Source organism: Trachypithecus francoisi, unplaced genomic scaffold (assembly GCF_009764315.1).
Source record: "Trachypithecus francoisi isolate TF-2019V2 unplaced genomic scaffold, Tfra_2.0 Lachesis_group5, whole genome shotgun sequence".
Taxonomy (NCBI): Eukaryota; Metazoa; Chordata; class Mammalia; order Primates; family Cercopithecidae; genus Trachypithecus; species Trachypithecus francoisi.
In genome coordinates this window covers 42,873,637-42,899,363 of record NW_022681470.1, presented here as the reverse complement: position 1 = coordinate 42,899,363, position 25,727 = coordinate 42,873,637, and the positions used below count along the sequence as shown (strand labels likewise).

The 25,727-nt window shown below is 37.1% G+C and overlaps 1 protein-coding gene across 1 annotated transcript in view; it reads right to left on the bottom strand.

The window, feature by feature from the left end:
- HMCN1 (hemicentin 1) overlaps window positions 1-25,727 on the bottom strand; it is a 461,890-nt gene that overhangs the window by 178,147 nt on the left and 258,016 nt on the right. Inside the window, 8 exon segments of the mRNA XM_033196479.1 lie at window positions 1,057-1,226; window positions 2,598-2,706; window positions 3,433-3,714; window positions 4,235-4,513; window positions 19,222-19,376; window positions 22,532-22,658; window positions 24,630-24,777; window positions 24,943-25,073. Of these exon segments, the coding sequence (XP_033052370.1) occupies window positions 1,057-1,226; window positions 2,598-2,706; window positions 3,433-3,714; window positions 4,235-4,513; window positions 19,222-19,376; window positions 22,532-22,658; window positions 24,630-24,777; window positions 24,943-25,073 (1,401 nt within the window).

Here is a 25,727-nt window from a genome sequence, read left to right as displayed (position 1 = left end):
ATCCCATGCATTTGATTTCTAATATTTTAGTAAGTTTAGAGATTAGTTACTTCTTAACTATGGATTTTTAAATCTCCAAAGAATAAGTAAAATGTAGTTATGGCTACCGTAATCCATATGTATATTTGGCTTATGTCTTTTGATGGGTTTTACTAATCTATAATGACCCTCCCTTTCTCTAGAACAACTTCATTAAATCAAGGTGGATTTCTAGCCATATTTATACTGCATGACTCTGCCCCCTGCAAGGATGATTGAATGTGGAATGGTAACTTTATTTAAATTGGACCTGCCAGATTTCCTCCCTCAGGAATTGGAACTGAGACTGAAAAACAGGGTTATCTATATTCCATCATGGGATATGGGACTAAAAATCAAGAAAACAGCAGTCTGCAGAGACAGAGGGAGAATAAAGTTGACATTCATAGACACTCCTTGTGGTTTCCAAGTGGCTGTCCAGTTTCTTGTTCCAGTACTCCCTTCCCAAGTTCTGCCAGCAAGTGAGACACACAATACCCTGGTAGAGGGTTGCTTCTGTCATTAGAGTAATGGTTATACTCCTAATGTGCCAGTTTTGTGAATGTACTTATGTCCCTCAGATCCTTCAATTACATCTTCAGCCACCATTTCTGAAAACTACTGTATTCACCATCCCTCTTGCTTTGGCTAAAACCTTAAATGCTTACATAACCTCTTTACTTGGAAGTTGTTCCATGCCTCTTCTATCTTATTTGGTCTAATTCCTCAGACCTTGGCATTCTATGTAGAATACACTTCCTAACATTTAAATTCTGTCTACATTTATTTATTCATTTATTTCCCAGAATTATTTTGGCTACTGTCTACATGTGTTTACACGATACATCTTGGTTGAGTCTCTGGGTCAATAAAGTAACTAAAAAAATCTGTCATTATACAACTGAAATTCATATCCTTTACACTACTTTCCACAACTCGGGATTTATTCACATTATTGAGCTATAATTCTGAGTTAGATAATAAAACAATGCATAAATTAATTTAAAATGCAAAGCTCCTGTCTCTTATTCAGCATACCATGAACAGTCACTTCAAATTCCTTCTTGTGGTCTCCAGCAGTATTTGTTGCCATGCACCGATAAAGGCCTGTGTCTGACACTTGAGCCTGAGTAATAACCAGTTTGCGTCCATTTAATAAAATCTTGAATCCATCCCTTTCATCAATTAACTGACCATCCTTCAGCCACCTATAGAAAAAGGCAAAAGGAAGTCTGGATAAATATTTTAAGTCAATCATATCCTAGAAGATATATAAAGTTTCTATTGTATATTTGTCTAATTTCCTAGTTGCTTACTCTGTAAAATAAATTGTGAATGAAAAAGAGAAGCAAAAAGGAAACCTGGCCTAACATAGAGGCTGGCATATTGTTGGAACCCAATAATTATGTGTTGAGTTCTTTATTCTTCTACTAATTTTAGGCTACCGAAAAGGGAGAAGTATTGTATTGTTTGCAATACAACACATAAATGCTTGAGGTGACGGATATCCCATTTACCATGACATGATTATTACGTATGCATACCTGAACCAAAATATCTCATGTAACCCATAAATATATACACCCACTATGTACAAAAAAATTTTAAATTAGAAAAACAAATTAATTAGAAAAGAGACAAGTGCTCCTAAATATTATCTTCTTCAATGTTTAATAACCAGCAAAACATACACAATCTTAAAACAACTATAAACAAAACTTTGAAATCATATAGCATTATATTTTTACATTTTTGTACATTCCAGTTAGTTTTATAATCATGTGTGAACATATTTCATTTCCTTCACTGACTAACTCTTCTTCTGCATATCCCATTGTGACTTGGAAACAAAAGCTAAGTATTTAATACATGCTTTGAAAATTAAAGAATAAGAAAAGGCCGGGTGCGGTGGCTCAAGCCTGTAATCCCAGCACTTTAGGAGGCCGAGACGGGCGGATCACCAGGTCAGGAGATCGAGATCATCCTGGCTAACACTGTGAAACCCTGTCTCTACTAAAAAATACAAAAAACTAGCCGGGCGAGGTGGCGGGCGCCTGTAGTCCCAGCTACTCGGGAGGCTGAGGCAGGAGAATGGCGTGAACCCGGGAGGCGGAGCTTGCAGTGAGCTGAGATCCGGCCACAAAAAAAAAAAAAAGAATAAGAAAAAAAGAATTGGTAAACACATACTCATGTTAACTTTCTCTATTTACCTAATATGTCTGGTATACTTCTTTTTATTTAGTAGTCTGTCAAGCATTTCAATACCTCAGGAAAGTCTGACAATACTGCTTAATAGACTGTCTCTGCAAACTAAATACGTAATTTCTAGACCATGCAATGGAATTCCTCAAAATATGTAATTTCTAAGTCCATACAATGTAATTCCTCTAACTGAGCAAATTTAGGTGCCTTTTGACTATCAAGTAGATGTTGCCTTGTATATAGAGCATGTCTTAAAAGAGGAATATAAAGAATACAATTTCATACTATCCTTTTTAATGGTACAGAACAGCTTTCAGGATACCTCTAAAACACTCAAAACAAAAAGCGGTATTTAGAAGACATACCAAAACCCTTACATGATAGTTGGTGGGGGAGAGCCTGTCACATGACAATCTAGCTCCAGTAAGTTATTAACCATCACAATGAAGTAAGATGTTTCATCTCCTCCTTCTATAGCTGGTGGCACTAGAAAACAACAGGAATGTAACACACAAAGAAATGTATACAACAAAAAACACACCATCACATGAAGCAATAATACATAGCAATTCAGAAGGTTGATAAGTATGATAGTAGTTTGATACATGAAGGGGACTTGAAATGCATTTTAAAAACATTTTACAATAAACACTTGTCAGGATCAATAAACATACTTTTTACATATCATAACTATTCCTCCATCTAGTACTATGGTACCACTGATGCCAGGTGAATATAAAGTGGATTCATATTTTATATTGCTTATTTTAATAAGCACAAGAGAAAGAAGCCCCCAAAATTGGGCATCTATTCAAAAGCCTTGAATTTATAGATAAAGATACTGGGTTTCAAGGTTGTAAGATGATTTTCCACGGCCCAGAGACTAGATTTCCTTTTACCTGACACACTGCTTATGGCAAAAGACCACATTGTTGCTCACTGCAATTAGACATTGTCATAGATGTAAAAATGTATCTATGCACTTGCAAATATCAAGTATACCTATCAAAACTAGTGGAAGATTTATGTAAGATTCTAGATCCTGAGACTCTGGTGACAAATCCACCCCTTGGTAATGTGCAATCCACAGTTGCACAGAGGACTATATCTTCTTTTAACTGTTTTACTATTGCACGAACAAAAAAAGTATTTAACAAACTAATCAGGTTTTGCTATGAATCTGAGAACCCAGGCAGTGGCATCCTTATTTACCCAAGACATCAACTTCATATTTGATTTCCTTTTCTCCTGCCACACTGGTAGCCACGCATATGTACTGTCCCCGATCAATTTCTTGGGCACTCATGATTTCGAGTTTCTTCCCACCAGCTTCTATGTGGATATTGTCATTAGCTTTCACAGGTACACCATCTTTCAACCAGGTGAGAATGGGAGAAGGGTTTCCAGCAGCTTTGCATTCCAGTGTCAGAGAATGAGCAATAACTACTTGCTTATTCAAAGGCATGGCCAAGTCACCTTCAATCATTGGAGGAACTAGGGAGAAACATAGCAACATTTCAGGCAATTATTTGTGTGGTCACAAAATACATTCTAATGAAATAAAGAAGAGTTTTTGTTTTTTCTCATAAAGTTTGACCATTAAAATCTACCTATATGCCTGTCTCCCTCTAAGTTATTGAGGAAAGAATTTCTTGGTTCAGCTAATCTGTAACTGTCCTAATTATTCTGGAAACTCTGGACTGTCTGGCTTATAAAAGACAAATAGTAGAGAATGATCTTAGTCCCAACAACTACTTTGCCTTTTCAGTAATAACCAAATTGTCTAGATGCTCCAAGTGCCATGGCAAGGGTTAGTTGAATGAATGGACACCCTTTTGCTAATCTTAGGTTTTAAAAATATATTTTCAAATCATGGAACAAATTCTTCCAATACCTATCCATGCATATTGAAAAAGACAAACCCACTGAGGATTATTAGTGAATAAATTGGATATTTGCATATTAGAAAGCACAGGTAGAAAGGTATATAATTAAAGCATATGTTGTTCCTTACCATAGACATCCACATGGAATGATTTTTCAGCAGTTCCAGCAACATTCACTACATGACACGTATATGTTGCTGAATCAGAGACCTGTGCTCGAGGAATATGAAGATATTGTCCTTTATCAATATAAAGTGCTTGTGAGCTGGACATGATTGGCTGCCCGTCCTTATACCAAGTAATGGCAGGCATTGGAAGTCCCCGTGTTTCACATTCCAGTTTAATAATGCTGTTGATCAATACTGATATGTCTGAGGTGACATTTCCTCCTTTAATACTAGGTGGAACTACAAAGGATTTCAGAACAAAAACAAGTCGTCTAAGTTTCAGCATCTTCATAAAAATCTTAAATGCTATAGATGTTTAAACAATGCATTTTAAGTAAATTAAAGACAATTAGGAAGTCTGTGGTTTATCTCCTGATAATGAGTGTCCTGTATTGTCAAAACCATCTTTATCATTTCCCGTTTGGGTTTCAGATTTCAGTAAAAACAGAAAGTCACAGATTCCATTTCAGGGAGTCATTTAGGTTCAAGAGATCATATTAGAATAACTAAGATAGTTATGTTTAACCAACAAAGCAAAACAAAATAAAACCCCACTCAAAGTAGACACAGCAAGTTTCAAATCAGACCAAGGGAGCAAAAATGTCACATGTGGTACAATTGTATGCCCTCTCCCCAAGAAATACTAAAGGTCTAAGTGCTTTCAGAACCAGCTATTCATAATAGCTGCGGAGTCTTCAATATTTGCTTCTTGGTATTTTTTTCTTTTCTGGGGGGTGGTGGGGACTGCCAAAACTCCATTAACTCAACTTTACTCATCCAATTGTCTACATGTGTATCTCCTACAATTCAGCAACCACATGTCTGGCCTCTCACACTACATAAGGGCTGTACTGCTGGAAAAACAACTCAAGTCACTCAGTCTCTGCTACAAATTCTGAATATGGTCATTCTAGGATCATGCTATCATTGCAATAATTTAAAAGAAATCAAATGGCATGTGTATGAATTTGAGTATCAATATAATCTTAATAAAGTTTTAGAATAGAATACTTGATAGAGTGTTTTCCTCATGGTTAAGCTGGGATTATGGGTTTTGAGAGGGAGACCATACAGGTAAAGTGCCCATTTTCATCATATGCTACCAAACGTACATGCTATCAACATGACTTATCACTGAGAACTGTGCTAAGTTATGTTGATAGCATGTACCTTTGGTAACCTGGCTAAGGTAGTGTTTGCCATATTTCTCTACTGTAAAGTTACTCTTTTTCCTCCCCTTTCCTTTGAAGGGAGTCCTTATTCCAGCCCATACAAATGGAGTGAGGAGTTATGTTCTACTTCTATGAGAGGGGACTATCTACATAATTTAATTATAATTCTTCTCTATGAAGATGTCTCTTCTTCTCATTTTATTTATTGAGTCAATCACTTATTTTTATCAATATGGACTCATAGAAACTTATATGCCTTGATTTACATCCAATACTACATTATTTATCCAGTTTGGGCTATTGGGAGGTCTTTTAGTTGGCTCTTAAGTCCCTTCAATATGCCCTCACTATTTTATTTTGTTTTATTATTTGCACTTACTTCCTTACTTTCCAGCCTTACTACATGCTCCAGGATCATCTTGTGTATTCCTTGCCCTAGCTCCAGACTTAACCATTTCTCCAAGGAGCCTGGTCCCTTTTAATGGATATTAGAAAGCAAGGATATTAGAAAACAAGATCTGGATGCTGAGTAGAGTACCTTAATATTTTCTGGTAATCAGTCTTAGAACTAGTTCATACTGACAAACATTTATGTACACTTTTTTTTCTCTCACATAATGTAAGGCAAGATCTATTATACTTTGAGGTGAATTTGATGATAGAATCATTTTTCTCTCAGGAGGCTTACTATAAATAGAAGGGGTCAATCAACTCTGGCCCACAGGCCAGGATATGCTAAGCTAAGAATGGCTTTTACATTTTTTAATTGTTAAAACAAAATCAAAATAATAACATTTTGTGTCATCTGAAAATTATATGAAACTCAAACTTCAGTGTCCGTAGAGTTTTACTGGGATATAGTCACATTCATTCATTTACATATTGTCTAAGGCTTTTACTCAACAGTAGCAGAGTAAAGAGTTAAAGCAAAAACCAAATATGGTGTTCTTATTGCTTCTACTGCTGTTCAGCTTACTGTAAATTTTGGTGGCATAGTTACAACTTGATAGCATTTTTAGTGCTATGCATATCACCATACTGTGATATTTTATTTAATTTTATCACCAGTGAATACTCCTCATGTCAGAACAAGAAAAGGATAGTAAAATATCTCATTTTTAAGATACAGCACAGTGCGGAGTATTTTATCAAATTAAAGGGCAAGAGGGGCGGAGCAAGATGGCCGAATAGGAGCAGCTCCAGTCTCCAACTCCCAGCGCGAGCGACACAGAAGACCGGTGATTTCTGCGTTTTCAACTGAGGTACTGGGGTCATCTCGCTAGGGAGTGCCGGACAATCGGTGCTGGTCAGCTGCTGCAGCCTGACCAGCGTGAGCTGAAGCAGGGCGAGGCATTGCCTCACCTGGAAGCGCAAGGGGGAAAGGAATCCCTTTTTCCTAGCCAGGGGAACTGAGACACACAACACCTGGAAAATCGGGTAACTCCCACCCCAATACTGCGCTTTAAGGAAACAGGCACACCAGGAGAATATATCCCACACCTGGCCGGGAGGGTCCCACGCCACGGAGCCTCCCTCACTGCTAACACAGCCGTCTGCGGCGATCTATCCCCAAGGCAGCAGCGAGGCTGGGGGAGGGGTGCCCGCCATTGCTGAGGCTTAAGTAGGTAAACAAAGCCGCTGGGAAGCTCGAACTGGGTGGAGCTCACAGCAGCTCAAGGAAGCCTGCCTGTCTCTGTAGACTCTACCTCTGCGGACAGCGCACAGCTGCAGCCCATTAGGGGAAAGAGCGGGGGCGGTGCAGACGCGAACGACTCTGTCTGACAGCTTTGGGGAGAGCCGTGGATCTCCCAACACTGATCTGATCTCAGATCAGAGCAGAACTGAAGGAGATAGAGACACAAAAAACCCTCCAAAAAATCAATGAATCCAGGAGTTGGTTTTTTGAAAAGATCAACAAAATTGACAGACCGCTAGCTAGACTAATAAAGAAGAAAAGAGAGAGGAATCAAATAGACGCAATAAAAAATGATAAAGGGGATATCACCACCGACCCCACAGAAATACAAACTACCATCAGAGAATACTATAAACACCTCTACGCAAATCAACTAGAAAATCTAGAAGAAATGGATAATTTCCTGGACACTTACACTCTCCCAAGACTAAACCAGGAAGAAGTTGAATCCCTGAATAGACCAATAGCAGGCTCTGAAATTGAGGCAACAATTAATAGCCTACCCACCAAAAAAAGTCCAGGACCAGATGGATTCACAGCTGAATTCTACCAGAGGTACAAGGAGGAGCTGGTACCATTCCTTCTGAAACTATTTCAATCAATAGAAAAAGAGGGAATCCTCCCTAACTCTTTTTATGAGGCCAACATCATCCTGATACCAAAGCCTGGCAGAGACACAACAAAAAGAGAGAATTTTAGACCAATATCCCTGATGAACATCGATGCAAAAATCCTCAATAAAATACTGGCAAACCGGATTCAGCAGCACATCAAAAAGCTTATCCACCATAATCAAGTGGGCTTCATCCCTGGGATGCAAGGCTGGTTCAACATTCGCAAATCAATAAACGTAATCCAGCATATAAACAGAACCAAAGACAAGAACCACATGATTATCTCAATAGATGCAGAAAAGGCTTTTGACAAAATTCAACAGCCCTTTATGCTAAAAACGCTCAATAAATTTGGTATTGATGGAACGTACCTCAAAATAATAAGAGCTATTTATGACAAACCCACAGCTAATATCATACTGAATGGGCAAAAACTGGAAAAATTCCCTTTGAAAACTGGCACAAGACAGGGATGCCCTCTCTCACCACTCCTATTCAACATAGTGTTGGAAGTTCTGGCTAGGGCAATCAGGCAAGAGAAAGAAATCAAGGGTATCCAGTTAGGAAAAGAAGAAGTCAAATTGTCCCTGTTTGCAGATGACATGATTGTATATTTAGAAAACCCCATTGTCTCAGCCCAAAATCTGCTTAAGCTGATAAGGAACTTCAGCAAAGTCTCAGGATACAAAATTAATGTGCAAAAATCACAAGCATTCTTATACACCAGTAACAGACAAGCAGAGAGCCAAATCAGGAATCAACTTCCATTCACAATTGCTTCAAAGAGAATCAAATACCTAGGAATCCAGCTTACAAGGGATGTAAAGGACCTCTTCAAGGAGAACTACAAACCACTGCTCAGTGAAATCAAAGAGGACACAAACAAATGGAAGAACATACCATGCTCATGGATAGGAAGAATCAATATCGTGAAAATGGCCATACTGCCCAAGGTGATTTATAGATTCAATGCCATCCCCATCAAGCTACCAATGACTTTCTTCACAGAATTGGAAAAAACGGCTTTAAAGTTCATATGGAACCAAAAAAGAGCCCGCATTGCCAAGACAATCCTAAGTCAAAAGGACAAAGCTGGAGGCGTCACGCTACCTGACTTCAAACTATACTACAAGGCTACAGTAACCAAAACGGCATGGTACTGGTACCACAACAGAGATATAGACCAATGGAACAGAACAGAGTTCTCAGAAATAATACCACACATCTACAGCCATCTGATCTTTGACAAACCTGAGACAAACAAGAAATGGGGAAAGGATTCCCTATTTAATAAATGGTGCTGGGAAAATTGGCTAGCCATAAGTAGAAAGCTGAAACTGGATCCTTTCCTTACCCCTTATACGAAAATTAATTCAAGATGGATTAGAGACTTAAATGTTAGACCTAATACCATAAAAACCCTAGAAGAAAATCTAGGTAGTACCATTCAGGACATAGGCATGGGCAAGGACTTCATGTCTAAAACACCAAAAGCAACGGCAGCAAAAGCAAAAATTGACACATGGGATCTAATTAAACTAAAGAGCTTTTGCACAGCCAAAGAAACTACCATCAGAGTGAACAGGCAACCTACAGAATGGGAAAAAATTTTTGCAACCTACTCATCTGACAAAGGGCTAATATCCAGAATCTACCAAGAACTCAAACAAATATACAAGAAAAAAGCAAACAACCCCATCAAAAAGTGGGGAAAGGATATGAACAGACATTTCTCAAAAGAAGACATCCATACAGCCAACAGACACATGAAAAAATGCTCATCATCACTGGCCATCAGAGAAATGCAAATCAAAACCACAATGAGATACCATCTCACACCAGTTAGAATGGCAATCATTAAGAAGTCAGGAAACAACAGGTGTTGGAGAGGATGTGGAGAAATAGGAACACTTTTACACTGTTGGTGGGATTGTAAACTAGTTCAACCATTATGGAAAACAGTATGGCGATTCCTCAAGGATCTAGAACTAGATGTACCATATGACCCAGCCATCCCACTACTGGGTATATACCCAAAGGATTATAAATTACTCTACTACAAAGACACATGCACACGTTTGTTTATTGCGGCACTATTCACAATAGCAAAGACTTGGAATCAACCCAAATGTCCATCTGTGCCAGACTGGATTAAGAAAATGTGGCACATATACACCATGGAATACTATGCAGCCATCAAAAAGGATGAGTTTGCGTCCTTTGTAGGGACATGGATGCAGCTGGAAACCATCATCTTAGCAAACTATCACAAGAAGAGAAAACCAAACACCGCATGTTCTCACTCATAGGTGGGAACTGAACAATGAGATCACTTGGACTCGGGAAGGGGAACATCACACACTGGGGCCTATCATGGGGAGGGGGGAGGAGGGAGGGATTGCATTGGGGAGTTATACATGATATAAACGTCATGCACATGTACCTAGAACTTAAAGTATAATAAAAAAAAAAAAAAAGGAAAAAAAAAAAAAAAAAAAACAAATTAAAGGGCAAAATACTGTGTTTATTTTGTAACACTATACCTATTCTAAAAATCACTAGACTAACCAGCCATCACAATATTCCCAATTTTAAAAATCAAGAGTTTGAAAAATTAGAAAACATAAAATGAAATGTTTTATCATAGCAAATTTCTTCACAAAAAAAAAAGCCAAAATAAGGCTACAACCAAACTAAATTTCTGAGAGGCTTATTTGTTAGCCAGCCAAGGAAAGCCATTTACCAACGGTGATTTAATTAAATCAGATATGATTTCAGAGGCAAAAGAAATGTGTCTAAAGAAAACAAATGTATTAAAAATTCTTAGTTAAGGGGCGGAGCAAGATGGCCGAATAGGAACAGCTCCAGTCTCCAACTCCCAGCGCGAGCGACACAGAAGACCGGTGATTTCTGCATTTTCAACTGAGGTACTGGGGTCATCTCACTAGGGAGTGCCGGACAATCGGTGCTGGTCAGCTGCTGCAGCCTGACCAGTGAGAGCTGAAGCCGGGCGAGGCATTGCCTCACCTGGGAAGCACAAGGGGGAAGGGAATCCCTTTTCCTAGCCAGGGGAACTGAGACACACAACACCTGGAAAATCGGGTAACTCCCACCCCAATACTGCGCTTTAAGCAAACGGGCACACCAGGAGATTATACCCACACCTGGCTGGGAGGGTCCCACAGCCATGGAGCCTCCCTCATTGCTAGCACAGCAGTCTGTGATCTAACTGCAAGGCAGCAGCAAGGCTGGGGGAGGGGCGCCTGCAATTGCTGAGGCTTAAGTAGGTAAACAAAGGCGCTGGGAAGCTCGAACTGGGTGGAGCTCACAGCAGTTCAAGGAAACCTGCCTGTCTCTGTAGACTCCACCTCTGGGGACAGGGCACAGCTAAACAACAACAAAAAAAAATGCAGCAGAAACCTGTGCAGACGCAAATGACTCTGACAGCTTTGAAGAGAGCAGTGGATCTCCCAACACTGAGGTTGAGATCTGAGAACGGACAGACTGTCTGCTCAAGTGGGTCCCTGACCCCTGAGTAGCCTAGCTGGGAGACATCCCCCACTAGGGGCAGTCTGACACCCCACACCTCACAGGGTGGAGTACACCCCTGAGAGGAAGCTTCCAAAGTAAGAATCAGACAGGTACACTCGCTGTTCAGCAATATTCTATCTTCTGCAACCTCTGTTGCTGATACCCAGGCAAACAGGGTCTGGAGTGGACCTCAAGGAATCTCCAGCAGACCTACAGCTGAGGGTTCTGACTATTAGAAGGAAAACTATCAAACAGGAAGAACACTGATACCAAAACCCCATTAGTACGTCACCATCATCAAAGACCAGAGGCAGATAAAACCACAAAGATGGGGAAGAAGCAGGGCAGAAAAGTTGGAAACTCAAAAAATAAGAGCGCATCTCCCTCTGCAAAGGAGCGCAGCTCATCGCCAGCAATGGATCAAAGCTGGTCAGAGAATGACTTTGACGAGATGAGAGAAGAAGGCTTCAGTCCATCAAGCTTCTCACAGCTAAAGGAGGAATTACGTACCCAGCGCAAAGAAACTAAAAATCTTGAAAAAAGAGTGGAAGAATTGATAGCTAGAATAATTAATGCAGAGAAGGTCATAAACGAAATGAGAGAGATGAAAACCATGACACGAGAAATACGTGACAAACGCACAAGCTTCAGTAACCGACTCGATCAACTGGAAGAAAGAGTATCAGTGATTGAGGATCAAATGAATGAAATGAAGCGAGAAGAGAAACCAAAAGAAAAAAGAAGAAAAAGAAATGAACAAAGCCTGCAAGAAGTATGGGATTATGTAAAAAGACCAAATCTACGTCTGATTGGGGTGCCTGAAAGTGAGGGGGAAAATGGAACCAAGTTGGAAAACACTCTTCAGGATATCATCCAGGAGAACTTCCCCAACCTAGTAGGGCAGGCCAACATTCAAATTCAGGAAATACAGAGAACACCACAAAGATACTCCTTGAGAAGAGCAACTCCAAGACACATAATTGCCAGATTCACCAAAGTTGAAATGAAGGAAAAAATCTTAAGGGCAGCCAGAGAGAAAGGTCGGGTTACCCACAAAGGGAAGCCCATCAGACTAACAGCGGATCTCTCGGCAGAAACTTTCCAAGCCAGAAGAGAGTGGGGGACAATATTCAACATTCTTAAAGAAAAGAATTTTAAACCCAGAATTTCATATCCAGCCAAACTAAGTTTCATAAGTAAAGGAGAAATAAAATCCTTTACAGATAAGCAAATGCTGAGAGATTTTGTCACCACCAGGCCTGCCTTACAAGAGATCCTGAAGGAAGCCCTAAACATGGAAAGGAACAACCGGTACCAGCCATTGCAAAATCATGCCAAAATGTAAAGACCATCAAGGCTAGGAAGAAACTGCATCAACTAACAAGCAAAATAACCAGTTAATATCATAATGGCAGGATCAAGTTCACACATAACAATATTAACCTTAAATGTAAATGGACTAAATGCTCCAATTAAAAGACACAGACTGGCAAACTGGATAAAGAGTCAAGACCCATCAGTCTGCTGTATTCAGGAGGCCCATCTCACATGCAGAGACATACATAGGCTCAAAATAAAGGGATGGAGGAAGATCTACCAAGCAAATGGAGAACAAAAAAAGCAGGGGTTGCAATCCTAGACTCTGATAAAATAGACTTTAAACCATCAAAGATCAAAAGAGACAAAGAAGGCCATTACATAATGGCAAAGGGATCAATTCAACAGTAAGGCCTACCTATCCTAAATATATATGCACCCAATACAGGAGCACCCAGATTCATAAAGCAAGTCCTTAGAGACTTACAAAGAGACTTAGACTCCCATACAATAATAATGGGAGACTTTAACACCCCACTGTCAACATTAGACAGATCAACGAGACAGAAAGTTAACAAGGATATCCAGGAATTGAACTCATCTCTACACCAAGCAGACTTAATAGACATCTATAGAACTCTCCACCCCAAATCAACAGAATGTACATTCTTCTGAGCACCACATCACACTTATTCCAAAATTGACCACATAATTGGAAGTAAAGCACTCCTCAGCAAATGTAAAAGAACAGAAATTATAACAAACTGTCTCTCAGACCACAGTGCAATCAAACTAGAACTCAGGACTAAGAAACGCAATCAAAACTGCTCAACTACATGGAAACTGAACAACCTGCTCTTGAATGACTAGTGGGTACATAACGAAATGAAGGCAGAAATAAAGATGTTCTTTGAAACCAATGAGAACAAAGATACAACATACCAGAATTTCTGGGACACATTTAAAGCAGTATGTAGAGGGAAATTTAAAGCACTAAATGCCCACAAGAGAAAGCAGGAAAGATCTAAAATTGACACTCTAACATCACAATTAAAAGAACTAGAGAAGCAAGAGCAAACACATTCAAAAGCTAGCAGAAGGCAAGAAATAACTAAGATCAGAGCAGAACTGAAGGAGATAGAGACACAAAAAACCCTCCAAAAAATCAATGAATCCAGGAGTTGGTTTTTTGAAAAAATCAACAAAATTGACAGACCGCTAGCAAGACTAATAAAGAAGAAATGAGAGAAGAATCAAATAGACGCAACAAAAAATGATAAAGTCAATATCACCACCGACCCCACAGAAATACAAACTACCATCAGAGAATATTATAAACACCTCTATGCAAATAAACTAGAGAATCTAGAAGAAATGGATAATTTCCTGGACACTTACACTCTTCCAAGACTAAACCAGGAAGAAGTTGAATCCCTGAATAGACCAATAGCAGGCTCTGAAATTGAGGCAATAATTAACAGCCTACCAACCAAAAAAAGTCCAGGACCAGATGGATTCACAGCTGAATTCTACCAGAGGTACAAGGAGGAGCTGGTACCATTCCTTCTGAAATTATTCCAATCAATAGAAAAAGAGGGAATCCTCCCTAACTCATTTTATGAGGCCAACATCATCCTGATACCAAAGCCTGGCAGAGACACAACAAAAAAAGAGAATTTTAGACCAATATCCCTGATGAACATCGATGCAAAAATCCTCAATAAAATATGGGCAAACCGGATTCAGCAGCACATCAAAAAGCTTATCCACCATGATCAAGTGGGCTTCATCCCTGGGATGCAAGGCTGGTTCAACATTCGCAAATCAATAAACGTAATCCAACATATAAACAGAACCAAAGACAAGAACCACATGATTATCTCAATAGATGCAGAGAAGGCTTTTGACAAAATTCAACAGCCCTTCATGCTAAAAACGCTCAATAAATTCAGTACTGATGGAACGTACCTCAAAATAATAAAAGCTATTTATGTCAAACCCACAGCCAATATCATACTGAATGGGCAAAAACTGGAAAAATTCTCTTTGAAAACTGGCACAAGACAGGGATGCCCTCTCTCACCACTCCTATTCAACATAGTGTTGGAAGTTTTGGCTAGGGCAATCAGGCAAGAGAAAGAAATCAAGGGTATTCAGTTAGGAAAAGAAGAAGTCAAATTGTCCCTGTTTGCAGATGACATGATTGTATATTTAGAAAACCCATTGTCTCAGCCCAAAATCTCCTTAAGCTGATAAGCAACTTCAGCAAGGTCTCAGGATACAAAATTAATGTGCAAAAATCACAAGCATTCTTATACACCAGTAACAGACAAACAGAGAGCCAAATCATGAATGAACTTCCATTCACAATTGCTTCAAAGAGAATAAAATACCTAGGAATCCAACTTACAAGGGATGTAAAGGACCTCTTCAAGGGGAACTAGAAACCACTGCTCAGTGAAATAAAAGAGCACACAAACAAATGGAAGAACATACCATGCTCATGGATAGGAATAATCAATATCGTGAAAATGGCCATACTGCCCAAGGTAATTTATAGATTCAATGCCATCCCCATCAAGCTACCAATGACTTTCTTCACAGAATTGGAAAAAACGGCTTTAAAGTTCATATGGAACCAAAAAAGAGCCCGCATTGCCAAGACAATCCTGGGTCAAAAGAACAAAGCTGGAGGCATCACGCTACCTGACTTCAAACTATACTACAGGGCTACGGTAACCAAAACAGCATGGTACTGGTACCACAACAGAGATATAGACCAATGGAACAGAACAGAGTTCTCAGAAATAATACCACACGTCTACAGCCATCTGATCTTTGACAAACCTGAGAGAAACAAGAAATGGGGAAAGGATTCCCTATTTAATAAATGGCACTGGGAAAATTGGCTAGCCATAAGTAGAAAGCTGAAACTGGATCCTTTCCTTACTCCTTATACGAAAATTAATTCAAGATGGATTAGAGACTTTAATGTTAGACCTAATACCATAAAAACCCTAGAAGAAAACCTAGGTAGTACCATTTAGGACATAGGCATGGGCAAGGACTTCATGTCTAAAACACCAAAAGCAACGGCAGCAAAAGCCAAAATTGACACATGGGATCTAATTAAACTAAAGAGCTTCTGCACAGCAAGGGAAACTACCATCAGAGTGAACAGGCAACCTACAGAATGGGAGAAAATTTTTGCCATCTACTCATCTGACAAAGGACTAATATCCAGAATCTACAAAGAACTCAACCAAATTTACAAGAAAAAAACAAACAACCCCATCGAAAGGTGGGCAGAGGAGATGAACGGACATTTCTCAAAAGAAGACATTCATACAGCCAACGGACACATGAAAAAATGCTCATCATCACTGGCCATCAGAGAAATGCAAATCAAAACCACAATGAGATACCATCTCACACCAGTTAGAATGGCAATCATTAAAAAGTCAGGCAACAACAGGTGCTGGAGAGGATGTGGAGAAATAGGAACACTTTTACACTGTTGGTGGGATTGTAAACTGGTTCAGCCATTATGGAAGACAGTATGGTGATTCCTCAGGGATCTAGAACTAGATGTACCATATGACCCAGCCATCCCACTACTGGGTATATACCCAAAGGATTATAAATCATGCTGCTATAAAGACACATGCACACGTATGTTCATTGCGGCACTATTCACAATAGCAAAGACTTGGAATCAACCCAAATGTCCATCTGTGACAGACTGGATTAAGAAAATGTGGCACATATACACCATGGAATACTATGCAGCCATAAAAAAGGATGAGTTCGTGTCCTTTGTAGGGACATGGATGCAGCTGGAAACCATCACTCTCAGCAAAGTATCACAAAAACAGAAAACCAAATACTGCATGTTCTCACTCATAGGTGGAAATTGAACAATGAGATCACCTGGACACAGGAAGGCAAACATCACACACCAGGTCCTATTGTATGGAGGAGATCGGGGGGGAGGGATAGCATTAGGAGATATACCTAATGTAAATGACAAGTTAATGGGTGCAGCACACCAACATGGCACATGTATACATATGTAACAAACCTGCACATTGTGCACATGTACCCCAGAACTTAAAGTATTAAAAAAAAAAAATTCATTTACTTTTTTCCCTCTTTGACATTCTTATTTTTCTTTTTTATCTGCCATCTCTTTTATTTTTTTCTTGTATTTTGTCTCAGTTTCTCTCCTTATTCAGGCACAATGTTCATTTATACCTTGTAAGTGTATCAACCCACCTGCTTCATTCTCATATCAATGTGTAAGTAAGGAAAAGGAATGAATCAACTGTAGCATAAAACACACTCTCAATCTGAAATCTACATACATATTCTTCACAGTTAGCCAAAGCATGATACCGGTTTTACTTTTTTTTTCATTTTAAGAACAAAAGCATTTTCACAAGTGAAATAAATTTAAGCTTAAGAGATGCAGGTGAGCATTGATAAGGAGGAAATGGCACTATTTCCTGAATTATAATACTCAAAATTTTGCTATATTATAATGCCTTTTATCTCAGACAATTCCAGAAGGTTTAATCATTATAGAGCCCACTTTTCTGGGTGCCTGGGGGCATCATACAGAGTGAACAAGAGGATCTGAAATGAAAGAACCCAAGTCACGTGGAAATAAGAGCCTTACTGAATCACCAAAATGTATTCATCACAGATCCTGGCAAAAATACAATAGGGCAGAGAGGACTACTCAACAGCTTGGGAAAAATATTGCACCTATTGTTTAAATGCCTGGTTCTGGTGGGAAGCCAATGGTACCAATAGCACTTCTGTTTAACTTGGATGCTTGTATAGTTAATCTTTCAGCAATGTTATTCTTTTTTAGAGAACATGTCTTTTCATGACTAATTTCTTCCAAAGGCTTTTATTTATAGATATAAATGATTTAAAAGCCTGCATTAAATATAATTTCTTTGATTCAAGAAAGCTATTTGAACTTTGCATGAAGACAGTAACATTTAAAAAGGTAGATTTGGAAAGCAATTAAATTATATAGAAATCAAGCTAGATTCTATATCTACATTAAGTTTTAAGAAGATACAATCACTAATTAGGTAATGATAAATGAATAACATTTATCAGGTTCTTAGTATAAGCTCAGTAATCCATGTAAAGTATCTAGCATTTGATCTTCACAATAATACTACTGCATAGTTGCTATTATTATCCCCATTTTAAGACTGAGAAAACTGAAGCCCAGAAGGTTTAGGAAATTTATCCACAGTCACAAAGCTAGTCAGTGGCAGTGGTTGGGCCTCAACACAAGCTCTTATTAATTACTCAATCAGTGTTGTCCAATAGAAATACAATGCAAACTCACATACGTAATTTTAAATTTTTTAATAGCCACATTAAAAAATATGGAAAGAAACAGAGGAAATTAATTTTAATAATACATTTTACTTTGCCCAATATATCCAAAATATCATTTTGGATATAATCAATGTAAAGTTGTTAATTAGATATATTACATTTTTCATATTAAGCTTTTGATATCTGGTGTGTATTTTATAACAGTGCATCTTAGTTTGGACTAGCCACATTTCAAGCCCTCAATAGCCTCATGTGGCTCGTGGCTACCATATTAGACAGCATAACACTAGATCATTCATTCATTTAGCAAATATTTCTTGAGACCTGCTATGTATCAGATATTAAAGTAGGGAACATGCAAAACAAAAGCCTGCTCTTATCAAGTTTAAAGTCCTGGGAAAGAAATAGATCATAAGTAAATAAACCTATAATTAAGCAATCAAATGTCAGATAGTGATGTGTACTGTGAAAACAAGAGAGTAAGTAGGTGACTGCTTTTAATTGGGAAGATCCTATGAGAAGGTGACATTCTAAGAGGTGTCTGAACTTTCCCTGAGCATCATACACCGTGGAAAGACAGAAGACAGTGCAGTGAGCACTACAGGTCTATTGAGTTCTATTCCTTTCTATTATATAAATCTTTGTGCTAGAAACAATATTCATGTGCCTACCTCTGGCTCCATGGGTAAAAATTAAAATGAATTTTGCAATCACATTCCTCAGAAGAGGCTGATAATGTTAGGGAAAAAAAGAGCGACATATATTTGGTAGGGGCATAGCTGGGAGAAAATAGTAGCACAAACATATAAGGCATTTAAAAGATAATCACATGGTCAGGATAAAGGCCATGATGGAATTAAAATAGAATAATTGAATTGTCTGCATATCATCAACTTCGTTCTATTTCATAAATTTCTATACGTTTTGAAGTTTGTTCTGTTCCTTTCAAAGATGCAGACATTTGGTTTGTGTATATGCTAACCAATTAGGAAATTCTTGCTCTCTTTAAGTGATATTATATAAAAATCACTAGATCCTTTGAAGAAATCCATATTTAATTTAAAAAGGCATTAAAATTTGATCCAATATTCTAGCCTTTTAAAACACATGAAGATAGGCTCCTTCTTCTCTTGAAGTACGTAGTATTCCAAATTATTCAGTATTAAACAAGAGAGAAGTTACCAGTAGAGTAAACCCTGCTTTTCAACTTAAAATGAGAGCTGACAATAAAAAGCATAAGAAAAGCACACTTACTATAGATAGTTAGTTTTACATCCTTGGCTTGTTTGCCAGCTGCATTAGACACAGTACATTGGTAGCGTCCTTTGTCACTTCTCCGTGCATTCTTCAAATGTAAGACTTGTCCTCTGTCTAGAAGTTCAACATTAGGATCACCCAAAAATAAAGGCCTAGAAAAAATAAAATTTCATTTTATTATTCCATTTTCAGTTTTCCATATTTCTTTTTTTTTTTTTTTTTTTTTTTTTGAGACGGAGTCTCGCTCTGCCGCCCAGGCTGGAGTGCAGTGGCCGGATCTCGACTCACTGCAAGCTCCGCCTCCCGGGTTCACGCCATTCTCCTGCCTCAGCCTCCCGAGTAGCTGGGACTACAGGCGCCCGCCACGTCGCCCGGCTAGTTTTTTGTATTTTTAGTAGAGACGGGGTTTCACCATGGTAGCCAGGATGGTCTCGATCTCCTGACCTCGTGATCCGCCCGTCTCGGCCTCCCAAAGTGCTGGGATTACAGGCTTGAGCCACCGCGCCCGGCCAGTTTTCCATATTTCTTATTTATCACAACAAAAATCATTAGTACAAGTTAAAAATACAAGTGAAAGTTCATTTAAAAATTAAAATGATATGATTAGTACTTCTGTTCAGAAGAATGAAAGTTTTAAAACACTTTTCTAATGGAAGTTAGATAATCATAAATATCTCTTTGAGATGAAAAGTTTCTCCATTTCAAACTTAAATTATTTAACACTATTAATAGAAATCCAGTAGTGTCATTATTTGTTTTATTCATTCATCCATTCTTATTCTTTTTTTAGTTTTTTTAATTTTATTTTTTGGTTTGCATAGCTAAAATTTCTAACATTATCTGGAAAAGAATAATTAAGAGCTTTAAACATTACAGTATAGGAAGTTTGACCAAATAATATTATTTTTAAATAACATCATTGTAATATCTAGAAGAGTATTCACAATATCATGAATGGTTATTTTTACTAGAGGCAATAATCATGCCAACTTCTCTAAAAATAAGTATTGTAATAAATACAAATGCTTACATAATTATATATATAGAAAGATATTTATGTCAAAAGAAGCTCGTATATGGTTGTCAAGGAAGTCTTTTTCTACTACACAGAGTCATTTGCTAAACACTATAAAATGCTCAGTTTATGTAATTGGCAGCAGATTTATTTTAAAATTTGGTTGTTAAAGTCTATGATATCCTAAGACTCATACCTCTGAAGTCCATCAGTCTTTTTCAGGAATATCCATAGCTAGGTTTTCAGAAGTTGCAACGACTTAGCCACATAATGAATAATTAAATGCATTGCCATATTCATAAGACACTAGTAAGACTACAAAATTAAATGACAAACATTTCACTTCCTATGGTAGTATATTTCATTATTTCTTAGTACGACACTTTGTATATAGCTCTCAAAAGTTAAGAGAATAAAGTACCTTTATTTAGTGCATTTTAAGTTTTTTTTTTTTCTTTGAGACGAAGTCTCACTCTTGTCGCCCAGGCTGGAGTTCTATGGAGCTAGCTTGGCTCACTGTACCCTCTGCCTCCTGGGTTCAAGCAATTCTCCTGCCTTACCCTCCCAAGTAGTTAGGATTACAGGTGCCTGCCACCACACCCAGCTAATTTTTGTATTTTTAGTAGAGACGGGGTTTCACCATGTTTGTCAGGCTGGTCTCTAAAACTCCTGACCTCAGGTGATACACCTGCCTCAGCCTCCCAAAGTGCTGGGATTACAGGTATAAGCCACTGCACCTGGCCGCATTTTAAGTTTTTAAAGAAATACTTGATAATATGCTACTCGAATTTAAGTAACTTTGAAACTTTTATTGATTGTTAATTATGCAAGTAACAAAAAATTTTAAACAAACAAGCATTATGATGAGAAAAATTCTCCTTGGTCTATGGCCCCTAATGTGAGTCTGCTTTCGAGACTTCTTCTCTTTATCAGTTTGATTTGTATTCTTCCACATTTTTTACATTTATGAATATTTTTGTTTTTAACAAAATTATAAACATTTTTGTTTGTGTTTTACATTTATAAACAATTTAAAAAATTAAAATTGTTTATAAACATTTATAAACAAAAATGTTTATAAATATACTCCCAAAGATATCTAAAGTTTTAATATATCAAAGGTATCAGGCTTTTGTTCTGCTTTTCTTTCACCCTACAACAGGTACGGAGATATTTTTGGTACACATAGCTTGATCTTACTATTTTTAATTGATGCACAGTGTTCCATAATATGATTATGCCATAAAGTATCTACCTATTCTCCCAATGTTGGGTTTTAGCCAGCTTTCACTTTTTTGCCGTCACAGTGTCGCCGTGAATATCAATATACAAGCCTCTCTGTGGATATGCATGATTACTTCCATCTCCGGGACACTGCATCACAGTGTATGTGCATCAAATTTTAATAGATATCAACAAGTTGCCTTTTAAGGTACTAATTTACATCCTCCCTGTCAGAGCACTATATCTTGATTTCCCATAGTCTAGTCAACACTTGATCATTTCAAACCTTTACTTTTTTGCCTATATGACCTGTAAATAACAAAATTTTATTAATCAAATTATTGATGGTATCTTTTAATATGTTTATTGCCTTAGTATATTTTAATTGTCTGTTCATATCCTCCATATATTTTCTCTGTTGCTGTTTGTATTTATTAGTGATTTATAAAAAGCTTGAATACAATCTTTTATTTTAAATACCAAAAATCTTGACTATTTTCTACTTAGGCCTTAGATATCTGCTCCCAGAAACTGTAAAACATAAACTGTAACCACCATTTGAGAAATAAATTCTCATAACCAATATAGACCACTGCAGCCACTTCTATGTAGGCACACCTCAGCAGCCCTTGAGATCTGGAGTTGGAGAAACATCTGTAGTTCCTTTTGGCCTGTACACAGAACTAGTTTAGTATTCATCTCACTGTCATAAAAACATTTTCCTTTTTAATAAGTAAATTCCAAGTAAAGAGAAAATCATCTCACATTTGGATCTTGTATTTTTCACTGTTAGCCTTTAGACAGAGGATATTTAGTGTATATTAAATTTGAGTTTCTCTATGTTTCTAAAATGAATTCCCAACATTTATAGGGAGCTTTGAATCCATAAGAATGAAAAATATTACAAGACTTTTAGACTAGTTTTTGAGCAATATTGTTTTTCCTGTATGCTCATTTAATAATATTCTATGTAATAAAATAATTAAGAGGGAGAAAATCCACATGCATTTTTATACATCTTTTTCCTATCAACTGAACCCTTGCAACAAATATAGAAAAGATACTCACTTGCCATCTTTGAACCAATGAATATCAGGAAAGGGAGTGCCTTTGACCTGGCATTCAAGGGCAACATCATGGTTGAGGATAACTGAGACTTCATTTGGGAAGTTGGTACCTATTATGGTGGGTGGAACTTGAACAAAGACAGTGTATTATGAAACTCTGTTACTTAGCATGGGGTTAGAAAGCAGTCAATGATTTCTACAGTATTTCAACAAGATCTTAATGTCAAACATAAAATACCACACAATAATACTTTTTCATATCATTTCTGTGTACCCAAATGATAAATTTAAACATAGAAACATATTTATAAAATATTTGCTAGCAAGACAATTACCTGCAAGAATTATGATAGTATAGGATTCATTTTTGGGTGTATTAAACTCATATGCAAAAGTAATTTAGAATGTAAGTGATCAGTGATGCTTATATAATGTAATTTGCTACTGCGATACATTTTGGATAATGAATGACAATTAACATCACTCTTACAATGTTCAAATTCTACATATACTGTTGTGCTACTTGAAATATATTACCTTTGTCTTTTAAACAACTAAGATGGTAAATTTGGTATGCAATATAACATGAAAAATAATGTGCTAGTTTTTATTCTTGGGATTATCAAGCTTATTAAAGAGCTTCTGGATACTTCTCTGTCTAGTCATCCCCCTTCACTCCATGTTAAAGTGTTTGGTCTTCATCCTCAGAAAAATGACCAGCCACTAAAGGATTTCAGTAGGGGAGGAGTAGGGTGTAATCATATTTGTGTTTTAAGACCACATGCTCCTAAGTAAAGAATGAATTACAGTAGCAAAAAGTGGATTCAGGTGAGCCCTTAGCCTATTACATTAATTCAGCACTTGAATGATGATAGACTTTCACAGAAGGATGAAAAGACGTAGGTCACCAAAGAATTAGGAAGTAGACATAACAGGAAATACATAGATTTGAAATGTTGGGGAGAAAGTAGTAGTGAGAACCTGGAGGTTCTGGAATAAGCAAGTGAGTGGATGGAGGTATCAGTCCCTAGAATGGGGATCTTGAAGGCAACTGGAACTGGCTTTCACTGGGACCCTTTTGTTTGATATAAAACTAAGATATTCAAGTCACAATACTACGGAGAAAATAAGCTATCTATCCCTAGGCTCAGGGAAGAAGTCTGAACTGGAGATAAACATTTGGGAGTCATCAGCACACAGATGGAATTAAGTCAAGGGAGCAGATGAGTACCAGGAGAAATAATGTCAATAAGACTCATGATAACAATGATTTCTTAATTTGTTTTTATAACTTATACTTAAATATAATAATGGTGATTTTGTGGAAAGCAAAATTTCAGGCTTTGAGAAGCCTAATGGGAGGAATTATTTTTATGTTATAGCAGTTTATGAATATAATTTTTATGCAGTATTATTCTTCCACCTCACTTCTATTCAAGACTTACAAATTATGTGCCCATTGTAAGGAGCAAAATACTGAAAATGGAGAAAGTCATTTTTTCACAAAGTGAACTTTAAATGGCAAATATAATTTCACAAACTAAAATTATAAAATTTTAAATTTATGATTACCATTAAAATGTCTCACATCCTAATTTATTACAGCTGCTACCTACTTAATTAGAATCAGGACTGACTTAGTTACAAGAGTTAATTAGAATGCAGGGGAAAGGGGATTTACTACCTTCTCCTGTTCAGGTACAGCCTAGCAGCTTCAGGATGTACACAGCATGAATGTGATATATTCTGCATCATCCTGTTGTAGCCACTTCCCAAAGAATGTCCTGCCTACTTAACTGGAGAAATTGACAAGAGTAATAATTTCTTATTTTACACAATTATAGCAGTACCACTTTTGAGTATTTGATACTATTGTATATATGATTCAAAGGCAACTCTGTATTATAAATAATGAAACCCTTCAAAATTTCTATATCATATGGTTCTGGTTAACAAATAATAAGGACAAAAATAATAGAATGAAACTATATTTTTTTCTGTCAATTTATCTTGTTCTCTTTACTTTTTCATATAGTCAGCTCTATTTTAGGTAAGAAATGCCTCTGAATTGTAGTTTTTTAAAAGGATGTATTTCTTACCAAGCACATCAATGTTAAAGTACTTCTGAGAAGTGCCTGCAATATTAATTGCTTTGCAGGAGTATCTTCCTGCATCCTCTGGAGTGGCTTTGAAGAACTTCAGTATCTTCCCATTGTTCACAATCTGAACAGTGCTGCTTTCAGTCACCTTTAAGGGCCAAAATGGTCAGTGTTATTTCTAATCCTAATAAAAATGCATAATTAAAAAATGAAGTAGAATATTTATTTTATTAGTAGTAAGAAATGAACATCTGAACAACTTACTTCAGATGCAGAGGCAAGGAATTATACATATTTGGATGACTCTATTTACCTGGACATTATCTTTATACCACATAATGATGGGAGATGGAGTGCCTTCCACTTCACAAAAGAGATTGGTCAGCTGATTTAACAACACTGACACATTTGTAACTTGTTCTTTATCTTTAATTACTGGAGGAACTGCAAAAAGAGAGGAGTCATAGCTAGGTATTTTTATAATAAATATTATTTATAGAGTTTCTTTATAAGGGCCTTTATACAGCAAATTCTCAAATATTTGATGGCTAGAAAAGCTAGACATATTTAAGCATATGTTTTGTTACAAAATTAAAAAGTTTTGACCAATGTATTCATAATAACAACCCTTACTGGATTTTTACTTTATTATTTCAAGGTTTTAAATTTAGGATGAAATTTGGGATAAGCTTAAGGGAGAATCTACTTTTATTCCACATATTACTCAAAATATAAGCTTACGGGGTCTTAATTAAGTCACATGAGACTCACTACTTTGTTGATGAGGGTGAATATTGCCCAGTGTCTAAAGAAACCAATATTCATAAAATTTTAAAATATATATACACTTTCACTTATGCAAAATGGCATATATACAGTATTTTCATTAAAGGTTTATAAAAACAACGGTTAATAATCTACATGCTCATCATTAATAGAGGAAGGTCAAATAAATGTGTATGTACAATGAGATGCTATAGAGTTAGGAACATTAAATAAAATCCAAGATAGATTGTTTAATGAGACAGAGAAGGTGAAAAATGTGAATATAATGTTCTATTATATGTGTACATTTTATAAATAAAAAGAGGATAAAAC